At 39.4% G+C, this 27091-nt stretch overlaps 8 protein-coding genes across 8 annotated transcripts; all 8 read right to left on the bottom strand.

The window, feature by feature from the left end:
- Position 1: 1 nt before the first annotated feature.
- Positions 2-7308, bottom strand: LSM04_004868 (uncharacterized protein; the record flags this gene model as incomplete). Its single annotated transcript, XM_067335054.1, has 2 exons — positions 2-5790; positions 6252-7308. The coding sequence occupies 2 exons, from the start codon at positions 7306-7308 to the stop codon at positions 2-4; spliced, it is 6846 nt and encodes a 2281-aa protein (XP_067193907.1).
- An 854-nt stretch (positions 7309-8162) lies between these two features.
- On the bottom strand, positions 8163-11123 carry LSM04_003703 (Proteasome/cyclosome repeat; the record flags this gene model as incomplete). The annotated part of the gene is made up of 1 exon (XM_067335053.1): positions 8163-11123. One exon carries the CDS (start codon positions 11121-11123, stop codon positions 8163-8165), a length of 2961 nt encoding a protein of 986 aa, XP_067193890.1.
- A 918-nt stretch (positions 11124-12041) lies between these two features.
- On the bottom strand, positions 12042-13841 carry LSM04_002873 (SAM-dependent methyltransferase RsmB/NOP2-type; the record flags this gene model as incomplete). The annotated part of the gene is made up of 1 exon (XM_067335052.1): positions 12042-13841. One exon carries the CDS (start codon positions 13839-13841, stop codon positions 12042-12044), a length of 1800 nt encoding a protein of 599 aa, XP_067193876.1.
- A 360-nt stretch (positions 13842-14201) lies between these two features.
- On the bottom strand, positions 14202-15806 carry LSM04_004588 (MnmC-like methyltransferase; the record flags this gene model as incomplete). The annotated part of the gene is made up of 1 exon (XM_067335051.1): positions 14202-15806. The coding sequence occupies one exon, from the start codon at positions 15804-15806 to the stop codon at positions 14202-14204; it is 1605 nt and encodes a 534-aa protein (XP_067193902.1).
- A 344-nt stretch (positions 15807-16150) lies between these two features.
- LSM04_007485 (Protein kinase domain) lies at positions 16151-20326 on the bottom strand (the record flags this gene model as incomplete). Its single annotated transcript, XM_067335050.1, has 1 exon — positions 16151-20326. One exon carries the CDS (start codon positions 20324-20326, stop codon positions 16151-16153), a length of 4176 nt encoding a protein of 1391 aa, XP_067193969.1.
- A 535-nt stretch (positions 20327-20861) lies between these two features.
- LSM04_009227 (Arf GTPase activating protein) lies at positions 20862-21803 on the bottom strand (the record flags this gene model as incomplete). Its single annotated transcript, XM_067335048.1, has 1 exon — positions 20862-21803. One exon carries the CDS (start codon positions 21801-21803, stop codon positions 20862-20864), a length of 942 nt encoding a protein of 313 aa, XP_067194003.1.
- Positions 21804-22296: 493 nt separating this feature from the next.
- LSM04_004553 (TOPRIM domain) lies at positions 22297-24831 on the bottom strand (the record flags this gene model as incomplete). Its single annotated transcript, XM_067335047.1, has 1 exon — positions 22297-24831. The coding sequence occupies one exon, from the start codon at positions 24829-24831 to the stop codon at positions 22297-22299; it is 2535 nt and encodes an 844-aa protein (XP_067193901.1).
- Positions 24832-25288: 457 nt separating this feature from the next.
- Positions 25289-26623, bottom strand: LSM04_001576 (ATPase; the record flags this gene model as incomplete). Its single annotated transcript, XM_067335046.1, has 1 exon — positions 25289-26623. The coding sequence occupies one exon, from the start codon at positions 26621-26623 to the stop codon at positions 25289-25291; it is 1335 nt and encodes a 444-aa protein (XP_067193855.1).
- Between the last annotated feature and the right edge of the window lie 468 nt (positions 26624-27091).

Genomic DNA, 27091 nt, shown 5'->3' with positions numbered 1-27091 from the left:
ATTATATTTTGGGTGTTCCATCCATCCACTCCTCTTGTGGTGAAAACCTCTTCGTGGGCCTCTGAAACGGTGCCGCGTACCGTGTACGACGCTCATGCCGCATCCGCACCGCCGGCGTTATATAAGGCTCCAACAGTGTACGTTTGTACCCAAGCAGCACATGTTGTTGTTGTTGTTGTTGTTCCTGTATTATTTGGTGCTGCGGCGATGGACTGCGGACGGGGTGTTGCCGCACGACTTGAATTGGTAAAATCCGCTGCTGGCGTGCGAGACTCATCGGCGGCCGCCACGGGCCCCGCTCCCACGCCTCCACCATCACCCCATCGCCCGCCGCCTCTTTCTTGTAGTGATTATAATTATATCCGTAGTTCCTGTTATGCCCGGCGGTGGTGGGGATCGGCGGAATCCACCCGCGGCGTCTGCCGGTCGCCCGGTCGAGAAGATTTAACATCGCGCGGAGCCCCAAAACCCGCCGCCGCTCCACGCGCCACGCCAGTCGTCGGGCCCGGCGGATTTGGCGGTCAACGGCGGCCCGCAGCGCGACATTCGCCTCCATCTCCCGCCGCCGCCACATCCGCCGCATCTCGAGGAGAATGTACGCGATAATACGACGGGCCCGCCGCTGCTGCTCGAGATGATCGTCGAGTTCGAGGCGGATGTGGGCAGATGGGGGGCGGGATCCCATAATAGGAGTAGTAGAAGCAAGAGTAGTAGTGGTGGCGTGGAGGCCGTCCGCACTTGGGAAGACGATTTGCTGGATGAATAGGGCGTCTTGTGCTTGAGCTTCTCTTTCTTTTTCCTCCTCTCCCTGGACTTTCGCCAGGGCACGGCTTACGAGATCGTCCACCACGCAGTCGTATCTCGCAGGATCACGCATGAAGAGATTTCGCGCCTCCTCCTCTGCGGCTTCCACATCGTCTACTTCATGAACTGTATCGGCGGTGTAGAGAACAGAAAGTGGGGGAAGTGCAGCATAGCGGATACCATCAACACTTTTCTTTTTGGAACCCTTTTCACTTATTCGACGGAAAGAACCTTCGTAATTGGGAATATTGCTACTACTACCATGTGCAATAACTTGACGTGCATTAGTATGTAGAGAACTTCGAATACCTTGTGCAAACATTTCAACAGTAGAAAGTGGTGGTTTTTTGGTTTCTGATGCTGTCATCTTATTAATACTTTTTGCATCTGGTACAATAGCCGAAGGTGGAACTGGAACAGTATCCATTTTCTCAGGCACGAGAATTGCAACTCGACCACCTGGACGCGTTTCTGTGTATACACGCATTCGACCTGTGGTCATCAGCTCTTCTTCCTTCAGAATAGCATATTCATGTTCTTTAGTTGCTACCGATAGCATTGAATCTCTCTGCAGTTTATCTTGCTCTTGTGCTTGTAATTTTTGAAGAGTTGTATCATATGGTGAAAGTGGTTTTGTGGGCGTTGAAGAGCTTTTATCTTGTAGTTTTGTACTCATACTCGTACCCTTTCCTTTTTCTCCTTCAATATCTGTAATTACACTCGTACTACCTTTTGTTCCCTTCCAATATGCACCTGATGTAACTCGTAAAGAGTGACGAGCAGCATCCGTAATGCTATCACTGCCTTTTCTAGGAAAAGAATCGGAGGCATGACGCAAACTTGCAGCACAGGTCTCACAGAAAACAACAGGAGTACCAGAAGCACCTGAATTATCAGTAGAGAAAAGACGTCCATCTACAGTTTGTCTATGAGAACGGCTGGTTCGCGTTTCTTCATTCGACAATCTACTCCCTGTTGTAGTGGAATGATGTTTAACAGAAGAAGAAGAAGAAGAAGATAAATCCGCAATAGCTTCTTTTCCTTCTGTGTCTCCCAGATAAGGTGAACTAAGAGCGAGGCCTAGTTGATTCTGTTTTTCCCCACCTGATCTCATTCTATTTTCTGCTGCAGAGGTTGATCGAGATGCTTGTTGCCCTTCTCCTTTTTCTTGCTGGTTCAACTCTATAGGAGGAAAGTCTCCAATATCTCCCTCGTGAGTTTGCATTCCATGTCGTTGAGAAGAAGAATAGGCCATAAGGGAAATAATATCACCCATATCCTCATTTTTATCACTATCCTGAGTATATTCTGGACCCAACTCCTCTTCTTCTGCAATATGATGAAGGAAAGTAGCCACAACTTGTTCAGCACCCCTGTAACTATGATCAAGACGCCCACTTGGATACCGTTGAGAAGGTGAAGAGGAACCAGAGTAATTAAGGGCTTCATCTACAATAGCATCCATTTTTTCATCCTCACTTTTACGTCCAGCAGCTATTTTTGCAGCATTATTAGCATCGGAAGGCCAAGCAGAAGACTGTAAAACAGACTTTACTACGCGATCCCTTTCGAGTGCTTCTTCTTTTGGATCTTTAAGAGGTTTTCCCCATTCACTCACAGGTGTTAACGTTGGCGAATTACCACTAGTACCCCGTACTGGATGCGCCTTACCTGTTCCCTTTACTTCTGATATTCTCCCATGCTTATTCACATCCACATTATCCTTTCCACCTCGTGATGGAATTACATTTTTACTCTCTTGCCTTGATTCTTGTTTCATTTCTTTTTCACCTTCTTTGGGCTCTTGAAGTTTGTTAGTATTCCATGAATCTGCTACACCTTTCACGTCAGCATTCTCTGAGTCAAGATCATCATCAAAACCTCCAGCCCCATGAGCTCCTTCACCTAATACATTACCCCAATTCAACTCAGAGCCAATGCTTCCAGGGAATAGGAAGTTAGGGGGGCTTTTCCTATAAGAACTTTTCTTTTTCGTAATGATAACATCACCACTGTAATCATTTTCTGCATCATCATCATCATTATCATTATCCTTTGTCTTTTTCTTGATACCACCCAGATTCTTTTCAGGTTCGGAAAGTTTATGTTGAGTGTCTTTTCCTATCGGAACTTTACCCACTTGACCATCTGACTTCCGTGGTTCATCTCCATGAGAATCTAAAACAACAGCAGAAGTATCTGTTTTCTCATTATCTTTTTCCAGAGTTGCTGGAATAGAAGGTTTTATCTCTTTTGTCTCTTTTGACACTTTTTCTCCCTCTGAACGAGAAGCAGGGGAAGAAGTTGATTGCAAATTTCCTGTTGACGTCACGTTTGAGATTGTACTAATCGAAGAAACTTTTCCTGTTGAAGGTGTCTTGAATAGTTTTCCCTTATCAACCGATCTAGATGCTCGTTCTGATTCAGATGGTGTTTTTTCCTCTTCTGCTTTTTCTTCTTCAAAATTTAAGGCATCTTTGAATAGAACTTCTTTTCCTTTCTTTATAGGATGAAGTGTCAATACTGCTTGACTGTTGTGTGGGGGTAATTTCACAGTAATAGTTTTTTTAGTTACAGTGTAATCAAGAAGAGCTTTAAGTTTTAGATTTTGAAATTTTTTCATGTCAATATTCACAACTCCAGATACAGGTTTGTTAGAATGATTCATAGCATACAATGTATAATTATCAAACTCAGGCTCAGTTTTCTTTGTATCTGCCTCCACAGGGAGTGTGGACACAGATCCCGGTCTCCCCTTTTCCTTTTCATTCTTTCCTTTATCTCCAGCTAGACTATTTCTGCCTGAACTATTTGCAATACTATTTCTCCCTTTTCCAATCTTTTTTCGTTCTTCTCCAGTTGAAGAATTGTTTCGCTTCTTTCGTTTTGCATGAGCCCCCGGAATTTTTTCGCCTCGTCCCTTTATCACAAATAGTAATCCATCACCCACTTCAACAGATAAGAGAGTGGTTTCATCATGGATTTCAGGGGGAGAAGTTGATGAAAGCCTACTAATCGGTAGTTCATCTTCTTGTGCTGGTGTTGCTGATTCTTTCTCTGGAAGCGGTGGACTACTTTCAGGCTCATCCAGAATACTTACGCGATTATTCATTGTAGACCGCTTCCGAATTAATTCATTTTCGGTTATGGAAAGACTTTTTTCTCTCCATGTGGTAAGGAAATCTTCTTCTTCCTCTTTTTTATCAGCTTTTAGTCGTCTTTCACCTTTTGGACGCTCTAGCCGTTTCATCATCTCCTCAGCGTAGTTTGCCTGAGACTTACCAGGAACACTTTCCTTTGCTGGTCGACACTGTCGAAAGTGATGATTATAGTTAAAATTTTCATAGAGTTTCTGCAGGATCTCAATAAGATCTGAACGCATTGGTAGCACACGCATAGTAGGAAGTGCCGGTCGCACCCATGACGCAAATGATGGATTATCTAATACAGTTGACTGCATCGTAGACATTGACATTCGATTAGAAGATGTACCGCCTGTTCTATCACTCTGAGAAGGCTGCATTTCTTCCTCATTTTCTTTATCACCTTTTCCTTTTGATTCTTCTTCATCCAAATCCATAACAGTAGACTTTAACACACCCGCTTCATTCCATGGTATTTGGAAAGGGGGTTTTGCAGGCATTTGTTTTGCTAAATCAGGTAATTTACGATGACCACTTTTTCTTTTAGAGTGTGGTAAATTACCTTCAGAATCAAGGGGAATATTCCCTTCTTTTTGTTCTTCCTCAAAAACCTCTTGCTGACTATGTTTATCCTTGTTAGCATCCATTTCGGAAATTTCTTCATTCTGAGCAATAGCGTCATACATAAATTGAAGCAGTTTTAATTCTGCAGCTTCCGGTACTGTACAACCAACAGATTCATTATCCACAGAAAAGGCAATCAATTTATCGTCCTTAACACTACTCGTTTGTGACTCCCCAACACTTGAGTGTGAACTGTTAACAACAATATTCATACGTGTCATATCTGATGCTAATGGATCCAGGGATTGACTGAACTGTGGAACAGGCGTCAAAATTTTCGTCTGAGATAATGATTGTTGTTGTTGTTTCTGCAGTAGTAGTTGTTGTTCTTTGCATTCCTGTCGTTGTTTTAGTAATTCACTCATTGGACTGCTGCTCATGGTAGTGGTCAAAGAATGGCTACCAATTTCTTCTTCAATATCTGAATACTGTGATGCTGGCATTTCCAACTCTAATGATTCAATAATCCAAAGAAGTTCAGAGAGGTTTGAATTCACTTTATTTGCTGAAAGTTGTGGTTCTTTACCAGTCTTACCTCTCTTCACCTTTTCCTGCTCTAAAACGGCTTCCATCTCTGCGGTTATTCTTCTTAATTCTTTCAAGGACAAATCGGGTGGAGCTTCTTTAGGCGCAAATGGGGCTTCACTCATGTTAGAGTTGCGAAATTGTCCAATGCTCTCTATCTCATCATACGCTTGTCCAAGAACGTTTTGTAATTCTTCCCGAATATTGAATTGTCGACCGACAAATATAATGAGTTTTGCTGCTTCTAATTGTAACATTTCCCTTTTACGTTCTTCTGGTGTCATGGGAGCTTTAGCATTTTGTACGGCATTCTGAACAATAGCATTAGCCATATTAATTTTCATTCGTATAGCATGTAAACGACGTACAGCTGAATCAACAGAACTACTAGTAGAAGTTGCACGACTATGCGGACAAGTCTTTTTCTGTTCATTTTGGGGTAAATGCGGTGTTGTTTCCATTTGTGGGGATAATCCAAAGGCATCTAAAGTTGTGAACTGTGTGATTCCACGAGGCGTCGTACCTTTGCTGTTTATTGTTTTTGCGTTAGCCGTTCTGTCGGTTGAGTCGGAGTTAATGGTTGGGGAATCCATGGTGGTATTCTGCGATCTTACACTTCTGCTTCTTTTGAATGATGATGGCGGTGAAGGATGCGTTTCTGGAAGAAAACGTTCTTTAGGCAGTGATGATTTCTCTGACGTTCTCGTATTGATTAAAAATATTTTACAAAATCAGCAAAAATTAAATACACCTTTCTTCCAATATTCAACTATCTCCTGCCTCTTTATTTTACTTCCAGTGGTGATTTTTTTCCCTCCAACAGCTTCCGTCTTGTTGGCACAAGTACACCTATATATATATATATATAACAAGTTTGGTATTATGTGGAAATGAAGAATTAAACGGGTCAAAATAGAAAATAAAAAAAAGAACAAAAAAAAACAAAGAATAACAACAACAACAAGAAAGATAAAACAAACATATATATATATATATATACAAATAAAGGAACACATGGTTAATAGTGGAATAACATGTAACGATGGATGTACACTAAACATACACGAAGTAAAAGAATAACAACAAAGAGTGGGAGCAAACAAAACTAAAAAGGCATTCATTATTCAAAACGATTCTTTTTTTTTTTTCACACACCCAAAGGTACCACTACAAAATGTGGAAAAAGTATTTTATCTTGCAACACCGCTCGTATTTCGCTTAACACAAATTGTGAGATGGCCGTTTCATCCATAAAGACAGCATCTTCTTCTTCTTCTGACCCAATATGACTACTATCGGCATGTGTACACTCATCTGATGCTTCAAACTCATCCATTGTTAGTGTCGTTCCAGCAACAGACTCTGATAACCGCCATGAATGACTCCGACGTTCCCCAAAAACTGCCATGACATTCATTCGCGTTATTGGGGATGTGGAGAGTTTCCCTGGTTCCATCCATATACGACACGCATTATGGTGAATATTCACACAAAGGTAAAAATCCATATCCATTTTAGAGAACTGCAGTGTTAGTGGCATACGCACCGGCAGAGTCGCCGCGGAACCAAGCGGAATATCATACCGCAGCACTGAAGACACCGACAGCCGCATCGATCCCCCGTACGTGACATGCAACGAGATGTAAAGACCACCCGGGCCCACATAAGACGCCAATCGATCCCGCCCCCCCGTTGTTCCCGGCCCCCCGCCTCCCGCTATTCCCCCAGACGTCCACTTGGCCGATCCCCCTCCTCCCGCCACTCCCCCGCCTGCGGTGTTGGAGGCGAGGGGCGTTGGGGGGGAGCCGCAGGCGGTGGAGTCCGCTTCGCTGCCGCCGTCGCCGCCGTGCAGGGAACTCAGCGGGTCGTGTGATGTGGAGTTCGCGTGGCTGAAGTCCATCGCGTCGTCAATCGCCACAACCTCCACGAAGGGAGGCGTGTTGCCCCACTCCACACTCGTCACACACAGAGACTCCACACAGCCCCCACCACCACCACCACTACTACTATTACTATTACTACTACCACTATTATTAGTATTGTTATTGTTATTAGTAGTAGTGGTAGTAGTAGTTCCTTGGTTTGGGGCTGTTGTAGAGTTGGCAGCTTCACGGCGTCGTTGTAGCTCTTCTTCTAATTTTGTATTCACTAACGCACGAATGGCCTCCGCGGCGGTAATGTCTAGACGATCCCAATTGAACTGCAAAAGCATCTCTAATAATATGTTCCAAAGACAAGGGAAAGAAGACTATGGTTTCCCCCCCCCCCCCCTTCTGTATATATATATATATATATATATTTGTATAAGAAAGAAGTAGAAAAACAAAAGCAAATATATATACTTATATACAAGAGAAGGATTGGATGCAAGAAAATATATATATATATATATATATATATATATATATATATACATGTAATCAAATAAGAAAAAGAAAATAAGTCTTCATATATAATAAGGGTAGTAGGGAGAAAACGAGAAAAAAAAGAGAGGATGCCATCACATTGGAGGTGTTATCGTGAATAACTACTACATACACACTCCTTCCTATCACCAGGTCGCGATATCTCTCTCTTTTTTTTTCTTTCTTATTTTTGCACGTTTCATAATTTTTTTTTCCTTTTCTTTTCCTTCTCTTGTAACTGCAATTGTAACATTCTTATTGTCAACACAGATAACACGTAGAAACACAAATACGCACTATTTTGCACGCCGTAGAGATACGTACAGAGGGTATAGGAGAAAGATGAAGGATAAACAGACAAATAGCCAAACAGATGGAAAAGAAGAAAAAGATACAAAAATAAATGAGTGGACAGAGACACACTCTGCTCTTTTCTTTTTTCTTTTACCTTTATTTCTCGCACGCTCTTACCAAGAGTCATAGGTAGATATTATAAATCAAAACAAGGACAAAAACAAACCCTCACCGAATCCCCTCACTCTTACATAGTTTCCATCTTTTTTTTTTTCGTTTTGTCGTTGCATCATTGCTGCTGTTCTTATCATCATCATCACCATCATCATCTCATTCCCTTCTGTTCTCTCTCTCTCATATTCCTTTCTTACGGCCATGCAAATGGCTCTGGTGGTGGCGCATCCTCACCACTGTTCCATCCCATATCGGAGATAATCTTTTGCAAACCCTCCGTCGGCTTTGTATCGCGTAATAGACAAACTCCATACGGATTTGGCTTAAGTGGAACAAAACGATTATCATAGTCATGCGAAACCACTGCCAACTGTCTGGCTGTTATACGAGATGGATTGGTTAAAATCACCATATTTGGTTCTGGTTCTTCTTTCTTTTCTACCTCTGTCTCTTTTTGAACCACTTCTGCTGCTCTTTCTTCTTCTTCTTTTACAGTCGTTGCCGCTTTCCCTGTTTTTGCTGGTGTCTTATTGGAGGATTCCGTTTCCGCTGCCTTACCGGCGGTACTCATTCGTTTAAGTCGATTAAACTGTTCCTCCTTCTTTGTTGTGGAGAGAACAACCGCCTTAACAGCAGTCGCCTTCGCCTCCTTCTTCTCTGCAAGAATACTCTTGGGAAGAGAAAAGCGACTCGGTGGGGCATTAGACTTAAAACTGTACTCAGGGAGCTCAAGTTTATCATTTAATCCAATAAAACAGGTTGGTTGCATGGATAGGGAAATCATAAGAATATATGGGAACCAGTACCAATATTGTAAGAATACAAACATACCTACCACTGCTTTATCCAAGCGATGACGTTGACGATGTAATGCAAAGGTGCAATTACGTCCTCCAGCATCTAAAAGACCTGAAGCGATAATACATCCAAATTTAGAACACATATCTTCTTTACGTCCAGAAATTCGTTTAAAGTAATTATCACGAAGTTCTTTCACTTTAGGATTTTCTGCTTCGGTAACTTGTACCATAACAATAGCAAGAGCGATATATGCCCCTTGACGTACAAAATCCACAAGATCTTCTGTTAATCCCCATAAAACTTCAATTACTTCAGCATTTCCTGTACCTGCGGCTGCTACTGCTAATGCCATTCCAACTCCATAACGTATATGTGGATTATAACTATCCACCAAAACTCGAACAAGCTCTAAACAGAGCATAGGATCTTTAATAGTAAGAAATCCAATCATAGTAGCAGCGTTACGTCGAACATCATCAGAAGTATCTTTTACTGTTACACTTAATAAACGTTCAATCACTTTACTGTTTTCCGCACCGGCATATCCCAAACCAAGCATAAAACAACCACCTAAACGTACCCATGGATCTGCATTTTCAAGAAGTTCATTAGCTAATGTCCAGCATTCATCTTCTTGACCAAGCATCATAAGAGCCATAGCCATAGAAATACCTCGAATAGTCTTTTCTTTTTGATTATCTTCAGATGCCAATGCTCTCATATCTTGAATGGCTTGACGGTTACCACTGCCCATCATAACCAAACCAATACCAAGTGCCGCACCTTCACTTCCAACAGCATCACAACCACTTACACAAGTAAAAAGAGAATCAAAAAGTGATTCATCTTTTAATCCCATTGCGGAAAGACCAATACCCAATGAAGCACCATGAATAATTTGTTCACTTGCACTGTATTTTCGCATTGTATCTTTTAAATATTCAATAGTTTTACGATTACAAGCCACTCCAACAGGTACATGAATTAAACCCAAAGCATATAATGCACCAGCTTCTTGATAAGGTAAAGGTCCCATATTATTACCTGGTAAATATTGATCCACCAAAGCAAGGGAATCCGTGATATGACCACGATGAATAACACCAATAGAGGCAGTAACAACAAACTTTGCCCAATAGTTAGCTCTACCTAACCATTCCATATTTCCTCGAAGGAATGCATCAATTGTAGTTCCACAGTACATAAGAGCATGAGCAATCACTGTGGCATTATGTGGCACAGACTTTTTGGAGTCAATAGATTGCTTAATACGATTGAGAACATGAATATCTGCATTACAATGAGTATACAAAAATTTGTAATAGAATGAAGTTGAAGTTTCACCTGCAAGAATAAGAAGAATATTTTTATGTACAACAGAATATTTTTTACCTTCTGTACCTTCTGCTCCTTCTGTAGTACCTTCGTTATTAATAGTTCCTTCTTGTTTAATTTCCAATGAAGTAGAAGTAGTATTATCACCAGTGGACGTTTGTACTTCTACTGCTTTTTCTCCCATATTACTGATTTCCATAGAAACTGCGGTTAAAAATTCTTGATTTCCATATTCATAGAGATCAAATGCAAGTTGATATGCCGTTGCTTTATCACCTGCGTAAATAAGACTATTCATTAAACTTGCTGTAGAATGGGAATCACCAAGAAATAAAAGACATTGTGCACGAGAAAAGTAATCAACTGTAGTTAAGTCTTCCTGGGCATAAAGATCTACCAAGAGACGTAATATTTTTCGTCTGAAAACTATATCACGAAGCAAAACATTAGCCACATCAAAGGTAAAATTCAAAATAGCAGCAGATTTGGTAGCAGCTATATGTTGTCGTAGTACTTTTTCAAGGAAATCAATTCGTCTTGCACGAATAGTAAATCCGACCAATTCCTTTACTGGAGTATCCTCTTGCAATATCCATTTATTTGTCAATGCGGTGAAAAGATCCTCCAAACGGGGGTCGAGTTCCCCACGTGTTTCCTCTGGTTGTTCCTGATACTGAACAAATTGATCGATACAACAACTGAGAATAGTATCTGTGTAGATGGAACGTTCTGTGTAATTAAAAGCTGATCCCGCTGCGAGGGCAAAGTGCACAGATTCACTGTACGCACCGAGATGAAAATACACTTCTGAAGCCACCAGAGCGGCGAGCATTTGGGTGTTTTTCTCCAAATCACTTGATTCATGCAGTTCTTCAATGAGTGGAAGATCTGAACTGATCTCATACCAATATGTGTCTACCAACTGTACCAATCGTTTGAGGGCAAATCGAAGCACATCAGGGTCTGGTTCTCTCAATAGCGCCAAAACACCTTTAGAGGAGGAAAGACCAGATGTCATATCTTTTTCTTTTTAAGTTTTTTTTTGCTTTTGTTTTGTTCTCCTCCCTTTTCTTTCTTTGTTCTCTCTTTTTTTTTTTTTGACAGACCTTCCTTTCTTAATATTTCTTCTCTCCTCTATCGTTCCTTTTTTTTTTCTTCCTTTCTTATCGACGTGCTCTCACACAACTTCTATATGTGGGATACGTAACTATATATATAAGTATAAATAGATGTATTTATACTTATATGTATATTTTTTTTTGTTTCCTTCCTTCTGTGAACACCACCCGTGTGCGTACGTGTATCTGTAACGTGCTTCTCTTTATTCCCTTGCAGTAATAGTAAATTGAATCCGCTTCTTCTTTTTTTCTTCCTTTTTCCTTTAATGTTATCTTTCCCTTTCTTGTTTTAATATATGTAAGTATGTATATAGGTGTTTATACATGAGTAATAATAGTAAGAAGTAAGAAGAAAGAAAAAGAGAAGACGCAGATTATTCATCAAACTATACATGTCTTTAAAGTGTTTCTCCAATAATAATAATAATAATAATAATAATAATAATAATAATAATAATAATAATAATAATAATAATAATAATAATAATAATAATAATAGTAAAAAATAATAGTAATCTATAAAATACGCTCTCTTTCGGACACGCATACAAACAAACACAAGCACATACAAAAGGAGAAAGAAAATGAAATATTATCACCAGATGAGAGTGCAGGAATACGTCAGAGTATAAGATAGAAACGAAATCGATAAAGAAAGAGAAAAAAAAGAAAAAAAAACTTTCTTTTCTTTTCTTGCTGTGTCTCTTTCTCTGGTCCTCATTTTCCATATACACAGATACGTATAAATACAAATATATATCTTTACTTAAAAAATACTGTAATTAACCGAAATCATCCTACACACACACACACACATTTTACGACTTCTTCCCCTTTCCGCATGAACGATCAAAGCGGGCCACATAAAATCCATTCGTCGCATCCACGACAGGATCACAGCGAATAGTGTAATCCAGCGGAAGTGTGTCCTCTGCGGTTTTGTGCCCGCGTGTCTTCCATGTGTTTGGCATAATATGACTGAGTGTCCAGCCGCGTGATTGCACACGACTGTCGAGCAGTACTTGTCGCACCACCGCCTCATTCTCCTCCTCGTGCAGAGAACAGGTGGAGTACACAACTGTGCGGCAGTTGTCAAAGGAGAGAAGGGCGTGGGTGAGGAGTTTGCGTTGTAGGCGGGCGAGACTCTGCACACGATCGACATTACTGACAAAGTCAGCTCCCTGTTCTTCCACTGCTATAGCACCACCTGTATCCTCATTATTATTATTATTATTATTAGTATTAGTATTAGTAGTAGTATCGCTGTTATCCGTTTCAATGGTATTATTATCAATAGTATTATTCGTATTGTTCTTCTGGAGATGACTGTGCTGTCGCTGCTGGACGAGGGAAACATCCACCCGCGTTAAAACCCCACTGGCACTACAACTCGGATCGAGTAAAATAGCCTCCGCCGCCTCACGATCTGCAGATGTCATTTCAAAAAAGTCCATATGCACAACATTCACATAATCCGCCGCCCCAAGACTCTGCACACGTTTATAAAGAAGATCCGCCCTCTTCTCATCACGTTCGAGCGCCATCACTTTTACATGCGGGGCCCCAAGTGCGGCAATCTGTGTAGTTTTATTCCCCGGCGCCGCACAGGCATCCACCACGTACTCCAGCGGTGTTTCACGTTTTACAGAGGGCGATGTGCAGACTTCAACAGCATTAAGGAGAACACAAACGGGAAGACATGAGGCGCGATCCTGCAGGATAAGTTGACCGCTGCGCACTGCGGGGTGGGCGTGCAGATCTGTGCCTGGTGGGAATACCAATAAGGATGGGATAATAGGATCAATTGTGAACTCCGGTAGTGTGCGGAATCCTTTGGAGAACCGAATTCCATGACTATGTTTATGGTTATACTTATTAAACGTGTTGTCTTTATTATTATTATTATTATTATTATTATTATTATTATTATTATTATTATTATTATTATTATTATTATTATTATTATTATTATTATCTTCAGCGTCACGGGCACGTTTGGCGGCAGCACGGCGAAGTCGCTCAACTAAACTCTCCACATCAATCTTCAGTGTATTAACCCGTGCATACCGCGGTATACGCCGTTCCAACATCATACTACTACCATTACCAACACTACTATCATCACCCGCCGATTGCTGTTGATTCCCATTACTGTCCTTATTATTCCTATTATTACTATTATTATTATTATTATTATTATTATTATTATTATTATTATTATTATTATTATTATTTTCCCCATCCTCCTCAAACGTATCACGCACTCGTGGTGGAATAACGTGATGCTTCTTCACATGCCAATAAGCCTCACGTAAGTATGGTGCAGATTTTTGAATTGCCTGTGCTGTGGAATCACGGTTTGTGTTTACGCCTTTCCCAAGAACAACATCATATGCCATACATACAGCGAGTTCTCTATTAGCGCGTGGATAGTACTGAAAGAACTCCGCCTGTTCAAGAACGTCTAATAAGAGATCATAGTGTCGCAGTGTTTCACAGACAACGGCGTATGTTTGTTTTTTCTTTTGCATTTCTTTGCGGAGACACAACGCCTTCGCGGTACCGTGGCCTTCACGTACGGCACGCACAATATCACCAGCTTGTCTGTAGACATCCATCTTTGTTTTTTTTTTCTTTCTTTTGTTGTTCTTAATTCCTTGTGTATGGAGATGTTTGTCTGTCTGTGTATGAATACGTGTGATCTTTTTATTCTTTCCTTTTTTTCTCCTTTCAGTTCCCTTAGATTCCTTTGGGTGCTATGAGGTCCATGTAGGAAATAGAGGAAAAAAAGGAAGGAAATATAATAAAAGGAGGCGAAGAGAGATTAAACAAGAATAATAAAAATAAAAAAGAAGAACAACAACAATATATCATTAACCGAGAATACCTTTCTTTTAGTTAGAAAGCATATATATATATATATATATATGGATCTATAGTAATGAGAAAAAAAAATAATGATACAAAAAAGTTGCATTTCATTCGTAGTGTTCCCATACTCGTGTATGATGTGAAAGTCCCTCCAAACATCGTGATGACTTCAACCACTCCGCATCAAGTTGAAAACCACTACAATGTGTATTATAACATTTTGTTGTTTTTTTTGTTGTTGAAATACCACACAGCCGCCGTGCTAATAATCGTGCAAACCGCACACAGAAACGATTTAATTTCTCATTTCCTTCCCCTTCTTCCTTTATAACCTGTGGATTGGACTGTGCCCCATCAGCCCCAGCCAAACACACCACAATACACTGATCACATCCCGCTACTCGCAGTACTTGAACAGTGGCAAACCCCCGTGAGAGAAACTGCTCGTTAAGTGTTTCTCTTGTCGGTATAATGTGTGCATTTACAACTACGGCCCCGCCGGGTATAAGACGTGCATGACATAAATCAATAAGATTACTATCATGCATCATGCGCTCTCTTGTAGGATCATAACAGTCAAGAAAGATAATACTATAGTATTGATCCGTATCTTGTAGAAGGGCTCGTGCGTCGGCAAGAATAAAACGATAGTGCGGATATCGCTGATGTGTATGTGAGACGTTCCATACTTTTCGTTTCTTATCATCGCTTTGATATTGAACTTCACATTGTGCTAACTGATTGTGTTCTCGGCATATCTCCAGCACGGTTGGTTCTATCTCTACCACATCAATAGGAATATCAGGAGAAAGAGCAACATCTAAGCAGTTTCCAATAACGTTTCCACCGAGTCCAAGAAGAAGAACCCCAGCATTTGATACTTTTGTGATTAGTGGAATTCTAAGAGAGGTATTTATATTATTATTATTACCATTATTATTATTATTATTATTATTATTATTATTATTATTATTATTATTATTATTATTATTATTGGTGTTATTAAGATCTGTAATAAACCCTGTAAAAGAGAAAGGATTAACTTTATGAAATGATTCTCCTTTTTCCGTTTCAAACAATACATCCGGGGCATTCCAAATAGCATGCATAAGTAATCCAAAGTGGACCATGTGATACGGATAACATTGCAGTTGTAGTGGTCGTCCTGGTTGACAGAGAGACTGCAGGGCAAAGGAATACCGCATGGGATGCTGATAGGCCCTTTGATCCACAATGTGAAGACTAAGGAGTTGTATATTATGATACTCACAATATTTTTCATTTATTATTATCCCTCTTTTCCCTCTCTTATTTGTCTTATTACTATTGTATGCATCTTCCTCTTTATTCCCTGTTCTTCTTTCTTTTCCTCTCTTGGTATACGCCGCAGCTGTTAATAAGGGATTATGTGTTGAAACCCTAACGTCCGACTCTGCCCACAATACACAGTATCCTATTAAGAATTTGCACGGTAAACATGAGAGAACACGACTCGTGCAACTTTCCACGTGGACTTCTCGTTTACAATCAAAGTCTCTACGGCGTTTGTGTTTGGGAATAACACACGCATCACTATTAGTTATACCTTCTCTTAAATAGCGGTATATCAACATACTGTTGAAATGGTTCTTAATTTCACACGGAATACGCTTTTCCGCTGTGCGTATTAGGAGAGTATTGTTACTATCCACCGCCGTCTGTGTTGTCACCATCTATGTTGTTGTTTTTTTCTCTCTTTCTTTCTTTGTTTCAAATGAAATAATAACAAAAAAAGAAATGGGATCCTCACCCTCCCTTGTCTTTTTTTAAGTATAGAAGAACAATATCAAATAACAAGAAAAAAAGAGAACAGGAAACAATGAAAACAAATAAACCTCATATATATATATATATATATATATATATATATATATATATATATATATAACACAGTCACATTTCACATATTTTCTCTTTTTTTTTGTGTGTGTGTGTCAACATCCATCCATCCAATGATCTCCTTTCCTAATAGGGCCAAACAAACAAACAAACACAAAATCATCCATTTACTTCTCATTTATGCCCCATTGAACCACAAAGTTAAAGTGCCATCACGTGAACCAGAAGCCAAGTACGTTTCATGTCCATTAGAAGCAAGACACATGGTGAGAATAGCATCCTCGTGGTGTCGCGGTGGTATCAGATTACTACTACTATTACTACTAACTGAAAAACTTCCCCTGGCATTGTTATCATCGTTATTATTATTGTTATTAGTGTAGTAGTTCATAGAAGGTGCATCTGCTGAATACAGTTCAGCGGTAATGGAGGGCAATAGATTTCCCTCCTGCTTCTGCGATTGCACCTCCGCAATAAATCCACGTGTTGTTCCCATATATCTTGGTGAAGTATAAGGGGGACACACTAATGTCCCGGATTTCCCCGGTGTTGTTAAGACCCATCTCCTAATCCACATATCATCTCCTGCTGTTAATACGACGGCATGTTTTGGCTGTACTAAAAGTGATCGAATGGATTTCCCTTTTGTGGCTGGTTGAAGAGCAATATGAGACTCGCCATTAGATACATCCATGCGATAGACCGTTCCAGATTGTGTGCCCAGCAGTAATCTGGGATGTCGATTCTTATCTAATGTCATTGTCGTAGAGTAAATATCTGGGGCCACACACACAATAGCATTTGGCTTCTCTACTGCGTGTATTCCTTTAGAAATAACATTACTATTATCATCAGAGTTAAGCTGATATTGTTGTAATAGTAATTGAAAACGCAAATCAAACAACGCCACAGCACCACCAAGTGTCACAACAGAAACACCGTAGGCTCGACTACCATGCAATAACGGAGAAAGTCCACTGGGAGAACCGAGTGAAGCTGTAAGAGCTGAACGCCAAACATCTTTACCAGTTCTATAATCCATAGCGAAAAGACCACCCAATGCTGTTGATATAAGTATAATAGAATCATCTAGAGACGTGGATGAGGTTAAGGCACTACCATCAAGTGTTCGATGCATGAGAATATTATTACTGGATACATCATATAAACGCCATACTCCATCTGTACCACCCATACTAAGAAGTGGACTCAAACCTTCGCGAAGGATATTACTAAATAGAAATGTACTCATCACGGAAGCTTCTGTTTGAATACGATGGGCGTAATCTACACCTTCTTTACCTAATGACCATAAAATAGCATCTCCACGTCCTCCTGCTGTTATTAAAGTTCCTCCTCTTGTTGTTGCGGCGGAACAGTAAATACCTCCAAGATGGGCATTCTGTGTAAAACATGGTGCCGCTATGGGATTAACTTCCTTTTCAACTTTTATAACATTTGATAGAGGAGGATAATATATGGATTCTTTACTACTAGTGGAAATATCACTTAAATTACGTCGACGTCCCGTAGCGTAAAAACCTTCTGTAGGATTTCGTTTTTCAGATTCCGTGTAAATATTAGATTTGGAATTATTTTCATCATTCGATTGCATACTTTTTCTTAAGCAGATTCGCTTATATTCACGTGATGTAGGCTTAAATAATAATTTCCATGAAATACAATTATTATTATTATTATTATTATTATTATTATTATTATTATTATTATTATTATTATTATTATTATTATCCGTATGCTTTTTATCTTCACTTGAAATCTCCTTTCCTTCTTCTGTGTATATACCCGTATCTAGCATATGTGAATCATATGAAACATCCACAAATGCCACATGTGTTCCTAAACCATGTAGAGAGTGTTTCGTAACATTTAATGGAAGTGTATAAAGTGGTTCATGTGTTGCCATACGATGAAGTAAACGATTACGAGCATCCACATCACCGCCGAGTACACGTACTGTAGATTGAACTTTTCCCATTTGTTCTTCTACACTTTGATAGGAATCTGATAACTCTAATCGCACAGCCGCAGGAAAAGAGGCAATGTATGCAAGTGGGACCTGATAACGCAACATGGGACGAAGAGCGCATTCAAGATACATCTTTACATCACCTAAACGATGGGTTCGTACAACGTTTTCAATTAAACAACATACCGCACTATTTACCCATTTATTAGGACTAAGAATTTGTGGTAAGGCTTGATGGACTAATGGCATAATATCCCAAACTGGGAGACATTTTTTATTAACAATGGCTGTAATACTATCGATAGTTCTCTTTAAACATGTAATATCGGTTTGTCGTAAACCTTCATCTATAAAAAGACGTAATGTTTTTAATTTGGGTGTTTGTAGGCATAAATGACAGTTAATAGCTTGTGGAAATAATTCGCGTTGAACATCTATGGTAGATGCTATAGCGGTAGTAAGAAAAGGAATAAGATCATCCTGTGTTCTTTCATCCCCAAGGAATTTTACCACATCCCCTGTTCGCTTAAGAAGTGCCACAACAACATTTGTATGTGAATGTTTGTAAAGTGATCGTAAAAAATCCCAACCACGTTCCAGTAGATCATTTAGTTGTCTTCCAAATGTAGTTTCCCACGCATTTACAGAGGCAAGCGACTGACGTTGTTCTAGAAATGTTCGTGCAAGTAAAAGAAACTTTGGTAATTGATTTGCTAATTCCACTATTAAAGCAGTATTTCTGGAATTGTTAGAAGATGATACAAGTTCTTCTATACAAGGTAGAATAAGATCATCAAACATAGTAGAATCACTTACTGAAAAAGGAATCGAATGACAAATAGTAGCTAAAGTTCGAAGTGCTAATAAACGAGCCACATCTGGATATTTCTCTAATCGTACATAATGTAAAATATAAGGAAGTATAGTATCTTTTTGTACTTCTATTGAACAATATGGCAACATTTTCTGAATAATACACACAATCCGAAGATAAGAATCCGGTAAAACGGCATGAAGACTAGCATTCACTACAATAGGTAATAAAAGTAATATTATAGATGATTTGGCATAACTACCAAGGTTTTCATGTGTTATTCCTGTAGTTTTCATACTCCTATCATTACAACTTCGTTCTGTCTCATCTAGAATATCTTCTAGGCGAGAATAGAGAAGTTGTATCTGATGATCAGGTGGTCGTGAAAGTAAAACTGGGAGAATATCATAATAAATAAACTCAAAGTATGGTGGAAACACTTCTGGTGTAAACTCTTCTAATAACTGTCGTGCTGTTGGACGATTATCGGCAGACGTGCAAAGCATTTGACGTAACATACGACCCACAAATCCGGGAACACCGCGTTCAATGAGAGTTTTATCAACTAACACTTCCCGTTCTTCCTGTGTTTGCAGTGCTCGTAGAGAGAGAACCTCTGCGAGAGAAAAGAGGGGTTCCTCTGTAAAGATATGTGCTAATACACATGCGGCTGAAAATATATCCATGGCTGGTGTATGTGTGGTGGCATTTACATTTGATAGGGTTAGTGAAATTGGTATTTCTACAAATTTTTCAGGTGCTAAATAACAAATACGTGTTTCATTGGTATCGTAATAATAATCAAATAATGCAGGATTATTAGCAGGTAATAACGCTGGTTTAAAAGGAGAAAGATCTGTTACATAAATCCAACCATAACTATTTACTAAAACATTATCTATCTTTAAATCACCATGAACCGTTTCCCATTGTTCATGCAATTGTACAAGACTCTGCAGTAATTGATAACCAGCGAATAATCGTTCTGCCATATTCCAATATGGTCTTGTGGCAAGTCGCTCTGCTAACGAGAAAGCAATATATGGTCTTTCAAGTTTACAGAAACGATCATTATGAATTTCCATGGCGGAATAAAATAATACATTACAAGGTGGTTGATCACTCTTCTGATGTGGTCTGGGAATTTGATTTGTTCCTGGAATAACTTGTGCAAGTCTCATGCGGGCATCAATACTTAAGAGATGATCATAACAAAACTCTAACAACTCTCGCTCTTTATTATCTCCAACTGCACGCACAAATACTTTAATAACGACATCTGTGCTACTATTACTACTGGACCACTGGGAAGGGTGGCGCTGCGGTGATGAAACCTTTTCATATCTATTATTACTACTATTGCTGCTGCCAGAATAGAAAAAATGACGTGAAGTAAGGGTCTCTGCGGTATTGGATAAATCGATATTCTTTGTACATCGAAAGGAACGAAAGTAATTCCGGTGTTCACCTCCAAGTGGCGCCACTAACTGAAGTGATGAGGAAACATCCGTTACATTTACCGCAGTTGCTCCCGCCAGCTGGTTTCCCATAAGGTATATATATATATCCCAATTTTATTTTCACTTCGTTTCTTTCGTTTCTTTTTTATTTCTCTTATTTTTAGTTTTAAATGATCCTGTAATGTATGAATGTGGTTGAAAGAGATAAAGTTTTACCGATTGATGTTGTGGTAATATTCTCTTCCTCTATTCTAATCGTCACAAGAGTGGCATGCTAGGGAGTCAAGATCAACCCAAAGACTTTTACAAAGAAATAGATAATAAAGAGTAAAACAATTTTAACAAAAGAAAAAAAGCAGTACCGTGAAAATCAGAGAAAAGGGAAACAAAAAAAAGAAAAACACACAAAAAAAGAAAAAGAAGGCGAGAAGATCATCACAATAAATCATTTCAAGCAAAGTTAAGGGTGAAGACATAAAGTGTTGCCATAGCATATAGGTGACTCACATATAAAAAAGGCAATGTTACAACGAGAAAAACAGTCTCTTTCCTTTTCATCATTGGTTATCTATCATCTGTTTTTTTTTTTCCTCTCTTTTCATTGCTCACCCTATTCTCATTGTGCCTATTGCGATAGATAGCAGCCAGGTGAGGATTGCTGCGGCTGCCATGCACTGTATACATGATTAGAGTGATGTGTTGAGGGAGAACTAAATAGAGACATTATTTCTGCTTTTGCGTCCACTGGTGCTGTTTGATGATTACCCTGTGGAGATGTAGAATAAGACGAATGATGATGATGATGATTATTATTATTATTATTATTATTATTATTATTACTATGCATCATCGTATTACCCACTGTTCCATTCGACCATGGCACCTGCTGCTGTTGTTGCTGGTATTGATAATGTTGTTGTGGTGGTTGAGTATATGGGTTAGACTGTGTTGTTGCTGTTGTTGTTTTAAAAAGGTCATCCATGTTAATACCACTTTTGACGTTTTTATTAGAAGTGGGCGAAGAAATCCCCGCCGTTGTTGTGCAAGTCCCACCCCATAACATTGGCACAGATGTTCCAGCTGTTGATATAGCGGATGTTGGTGTTTCTGCTCTTGTTGCTGTTGGTGTCGTGGAATTGGATTTTGCCCCAGACGCACTGTCTGACATAAACTTCTTCAGTAATTCCTCATAGTCTGCATTGTAGTAAAGTTTGCGTTCATACTTATCGCGGATAAACCGCTCCACCACGGTGTTCTGACTAGATGGCGTGGGCCGCAGATGCGCTGGGAGATTTTGTTCATACAACAGCCGTCCACGTGCGTTTCCAATTGCCTCACAGCGGTGAATCATTTCTTCTTCCCATGTGTCCATTGTGGTGGATTTCACCTTTGAGACATGTGTGCCCATCGCCCGGTGTAGACCAGCACAGCGGAGACAGAAGAAAACACCGAGATTTGTGCTTGCCCAACTCGGCTGTTTAGCGGAACAGTCGCAGCATTCACGGTTCTCTGGTTGACGGAGGAGATTGTCTAGTCGACGTTGATGCTCTGGTCTATTGCGGCTCATTACGGGAAGTGGTGTATGTTTTTTCTACTGGTTTTTCTTTTATTTTATTTTCTCTCTTGTTCTACCTATATATATATTATATATATATATATATATATATATATGTATAGCTCTGTATGTGAGTGAGTGGGAGTGTGAGAGAGATCTGAAGGATATGCAACCTATGGATTGACGACTATACAGTTGTTCTCTTTCACTTTCCTTTTGGTTTCAAACACACTTTATTTTTACATATAAAGAAAGAATAGTAAAAATAAAAACAAGGAAAAAAATAATTACAGGAGCAGATGTTATTTTTTCTTTTACTCTTCGTGTGATCAGAGCAAATACAGATAAACAAAACAGACAAACACAAAGGGAGATTATTTATCCAAATTATATATATATATATATATATATATATATATCCAGAAGGTTCATTATGCAATGTCGTTTATATCCTCCTCTCCTCATATCCCCTTCCACATTTCCTACTCAAACCCCTTTATCCATCTTAATGTCTTCCTCTTCCTCTGCCCCTTCCACGTCCACCTCCTCTTCCTCTTCCTCCACGTCCTCCTCTTCCCCCGCCTCTTCTACTAAAGTTACCGAGACGACCGCGTACTTCCTCCACATGTGTGTTAAGCACAGGATCACAAAAGACACATGCCACAATGCGATCTTTGCGGTTTACAAGCGGTGATTTACCCTCAGGGAACTGCAGATCCATCATCATAGCACCACAGTCCTCACATTCCTCAGAACTGACCCGCACACGCTGGGCAGTGGGAGGAAGAAGAATCATCATTGTACAATGATTACAGCAAATCTTCCATTTGCCAGAGGTACGTGGGACAAAAGCCATAGAACCATCACACCGCTCATCCACACAATCCGCCACATAATTAGTAGCCAAAGAATGATAACACGTAGGATGACGACATTCATCACATGCCATATATTGTCTTCCATGACGTTGCGAAAGATCTTCAAAAGGTGGATTATTATAACAATTTGGGCATATAGGAAATGATTTTCCGCCATCCACATGACAAATTACAAGTTCAAAATTATCTAATGGGCATTTAAAACTAGAATATTGTTTAATAGTTCCACCTTGTGGTAATGCATAAGTAATTTCACAATAGGCACAATACAATCGTTGTGGACGAGCTTCTAAATGTTTTAAGTAACGCATACAATTTCCACAACGTGTAATAGGTTTACCAGATGCTGAAAGAGATGAAAATGATGCTCCCATAAGAGCATCAAAACGTTCAATATTTTCTTTAAAGAAACGAAATTTTCCAAAGAAGAGATCTAACGAATAGGAAAGAACCTCATCTAATGTAGCAACTCCTTCAGCAATACAGGTTACATATTCTTCTACTTTACTTCGAACAAGTGGTAAAACCAATTCTGGATCAATACTTTTGATACCATGAATTAAAACCACACCAAGTTTAGTAGGTTCCATTACACGACCTGGTTTAACTGTACAATAACCTCGTTCTACTACATTGTTTACATGCTGTGAAATTGATGCATCTGTACCAATACCATGCTTTTCCATTAATCCGATAAGGTCAGCTTCTGTTAAGTATGCTGGTGGTTGCGTTTGTCCTGCTTGTAATCGAACATCCGAAAAAGAAAAATCACTTCCAACTTGAATATTAGTTGGTACCTTATCATCTTTAAAAGCATATTGAGGAAGAATTTCGGTAAATCCAGGATCTTCCACTACTCTACCCACAAAACTAAATATTTCTCCAGCAAGATCTACTACAAGTTTAGTTCGGGTAAGTTTACAATCTGGAGAAAGAGTAGCAATAAAATGACGCGTAATATATTCATATAATCTCCAAGAATCTCCTGATAATTCTCCTGGTCCTGCCGCACGCATTGGAGTTATAGGTGGATGATCTCCTGCATCTTTTCCTGCTTTTGGTCTTGTATGTCCACTTTTTATAAGTTCTTGAACATATGTTCCCCATATTGGACTTTTTTCCTGTGCAGAAAGAGCATTTAAAAAATTAAAAGATGATGGATACGCTGTAGATTCTGTACGTGGATAAGAAATATATCCAGAAATGTATAAATTTTCTGCAATTTGCATCGCATGATGTGGTCCCATACCAAGAGCTTTACTTGCAGTTTTCATAAGTTCTACTGTATTAAGAGCTGTAGGACGAACACGTGTATCTGTTCCAACAGATACATCTATTACTTTACCAATCTTATTTTTTGATACTTTTTGATGTAATAAACGGGCTATAAGTTCATTAAATACGCGTCCACGAGCCCAATCAAAAGTAAGAAGCGTACCAAATCGATTGGATACAGGAACTAATTTCCAATAATTTTCCGGTTTAAAATTTAATATTTCATCATGCCTTTGAACACAAAACGCTAATGTTGGAGTTTGGCATGGACCATAACTCACCACAGCAGCATCCAAATCCCCATACTTTCCCTGAAAGTACTTTGTCTGAAAACGCGTAAATGCGACTCCCACTTTAAGATCCAATTCCTGCCTGCATGTGACAGCATCTGAGATATTCTTATTTGGTTTCCCTAGATGCATAAACGCATGTGTGATTTCCTCCCGCGTGATGGCGGAGAACTTGGCCCGCCATATATCCCGCATATCCGCAATACTCCGCCGCACCACCTGCATCACCTCAAAGCAGATGTTCTCCCCCTCCCGATCGCAGTCGAGCCACAACACCAACGCATCGCACCCCTCCGCCTCGTGGGCGAGGTGCCGGCTGACTTTCCCCGACTCGTCCCGCCAGACGACGGGGGCGCGGAAGAGTTCCTCCTCCTCCGTGCGGTCCCAACTTTGGTGCTGCGGCGTGAAGTCGCACGCAAAGACGTGGCCGGTCGTGCTGGTCACGCGGAGGCGGGCGGGGGCTCCGTTGAAGTGGCCGTCGAACTCAAAGACCGGCAGCGCCCGGGGGCGGCGAACGGCGTGGCCGTTGGAGAGATGATGGGCAATGCTCTCCGCGAGAGAGGGCTTCTCCGCCACCATCAACACCGTGCGGACCATCCTTCTTTACTTCTTCTTTGCTTTTGTGTACTTCGCTTCTCCTACTAGAGTGTGTCCACAAGAGAAGAGAAGAGGGACTAGGAATAGGAATAATAATAATAATAATAATAATAATAATAATAATAATAATAATAATAATAATAATAATAAGAAGAAGAAGAAGAAGAAGAAAATATCACCAAACCCTTTGTTTCCCATTGAATCAAATTCTCTGTAAATAATCATTTATTTCTATTCTATTCTGATTTTTTTCTTCCCCTCTCCTTCCCAAGAACCCAATATTAAAAAGAAATAATATATCTGTGAGGAGGGATACAGGGTGTAAAAAGCAAACAAACCTACCCACGTACTCACACAGAGCAATAAAGGGAATAAAATAAAAAATAGTCAAACCAAAAAGAAACAAAAAAAAAAACGACTCCATATCCCTTCTTCCCTTCCCTTCTGTTAAACTTTTCTATGAAGATGTCATAGTTTCTTTCGATGACTTGTCCTCCCGTACTGACTTTTCTAGCCCATGTATGTAGGCTTCAAAAGAGATAGCATGAGAACTTGTAATAGTAGCACTAGTTGCGCATTCACTATAAGCCAGAAAAGGTAGTTTCTTTAATGCCCTTCCACTTAGTGTTTCACACTCTCTAGCAATGACTTCTAATTGATGTAACTGTTTGTGATTTAATAATCCATTAGGAGATAGCATTGATAAACACTTCTCTTCATTAGTAATTTCTTCACTAGAGGAATTTGAAATAAAAATCAAACCTCGTTGAACCATTTCTTCTGTACTTGATTTGAGAAGTGCTTTACGGGCTTGTAGACCTGGCATTCCAATAAAAACTTTTTTATCTGCTCGATCAATAAAGGCAACATCTATGGCACCTGTTATATTACTTGTGGCCAGAACCACAACATTATGTCTGCGTTGTAAACTATCTAACTGTGTAAGGAGAGCGTTAACAACTCTTATAGCATCTGAAGGTTCATTACCTTTCATCGCTGATTGTCGTGCTGCTGCCAGACTCTCCACTTCATCTACTAAAACACATAATAAGCAATCTGGTTTTTCAGCCAACTCATGAATATGTCTGAAAAGAAGCATGACTTGCTTACCACTTTCACTAAACCATCGACTAAAGAGACTATGTGCATTAATCTCTACAAGTACGGCGGAAGGAAAGACATCAGTAAGTCGTATGGCTAGTTTATGAGATAAAGCCTTACAGAGAGATGTTTTACCTGTACCAGGTGGACCGTGAAATAATAAGAGTCTATTCCAAGCCACCATATGTGGATTTACACCAGAGGCTGAAAATATCATAGCCGCACGCATGTATTGTAATAAACCACGTTTAAGATGGGAAGAATCACTCAACGTTTCACCATAGAAAAGAGACTCCCACAATCCTTCCAATGATGGATTGGGTAATGGTAAAACAGTACAAGAAGGGAGTAATTCCGCCCCATCGGCATCGGTATCAAGATGAATAGCCATATCTCCATAATCAGAAAGTCCTTCAGTTGTAAATGGAGTCTGAAGTGTGTACATAAGAAATGTATATTTCGCCTCAGAGGCTATTATACCTTGTGGTGGACAGTACACATCACACACCCGAAGAAACTCCACCGTAGATGCGATAAGTTCAGAGGCATTCGTAAGTGAGAGAATATCGCCTGGTCGTATAATTCTGTGATTTTGACGAATAAAACTTGTGATAACTTTAGAGAGTTCTGCACTATTCACACGAGGTGGGCGGCATCGAACTTCTACTGGAATAAGGGATAATTCTGTCATATTATTATTATTATTATTATTATTATTATTATTATTATTATTATTATTATTATTATGTGCTTATGTGGGAACTGCCAGATATATACGCAGTGAAAAAAATAATAATTAAATAAACAGAAACCCTTTTTTAGAATGAATAAATATAATATATTCTTTCTATTAAAATAAAAAGAAGAGTTGACCCCACCACAAAACTTTCCTTTTAATTCTAAAAATACAATTAATAATAATAATAATAATAATAATAATAATAATAATAATAATAAAATATAGAGAGAGAAAGAGTGGAAAATAAATAAATAAATAGGACACCAAAAGGAAGGAACAAGATTCAGATGTGGAAAATGATCTAAATATATCTTTTCCTCTTATTCTCTTCAACACTACATCTAAGACTCACATCTTGCCATTATGTTTCCTCCTTTCTTCTTTCCACATTTATAGAAAAAGAAATAACAGCATCAACAT

Source organism: Trypanosoma melophagium, assembly GCF_022059095.1.
Source record: "Trypanosoma melophagium isolate St. Kilda chromosome Unknown ctg14segment1, whole genome shotgun sequence".
In the NCBI taxonomy this organism is placed as follows: domain Eukaryota; phylum Euglenozoa; class Kinetoplastea; order Trypanosomatida; family Trypanosomatidae; genus Trypanosoma; species Trypanosoma melophagium.
This window is presented reverse-complemented; position numbering and strand designations above follow the sequence as displayed.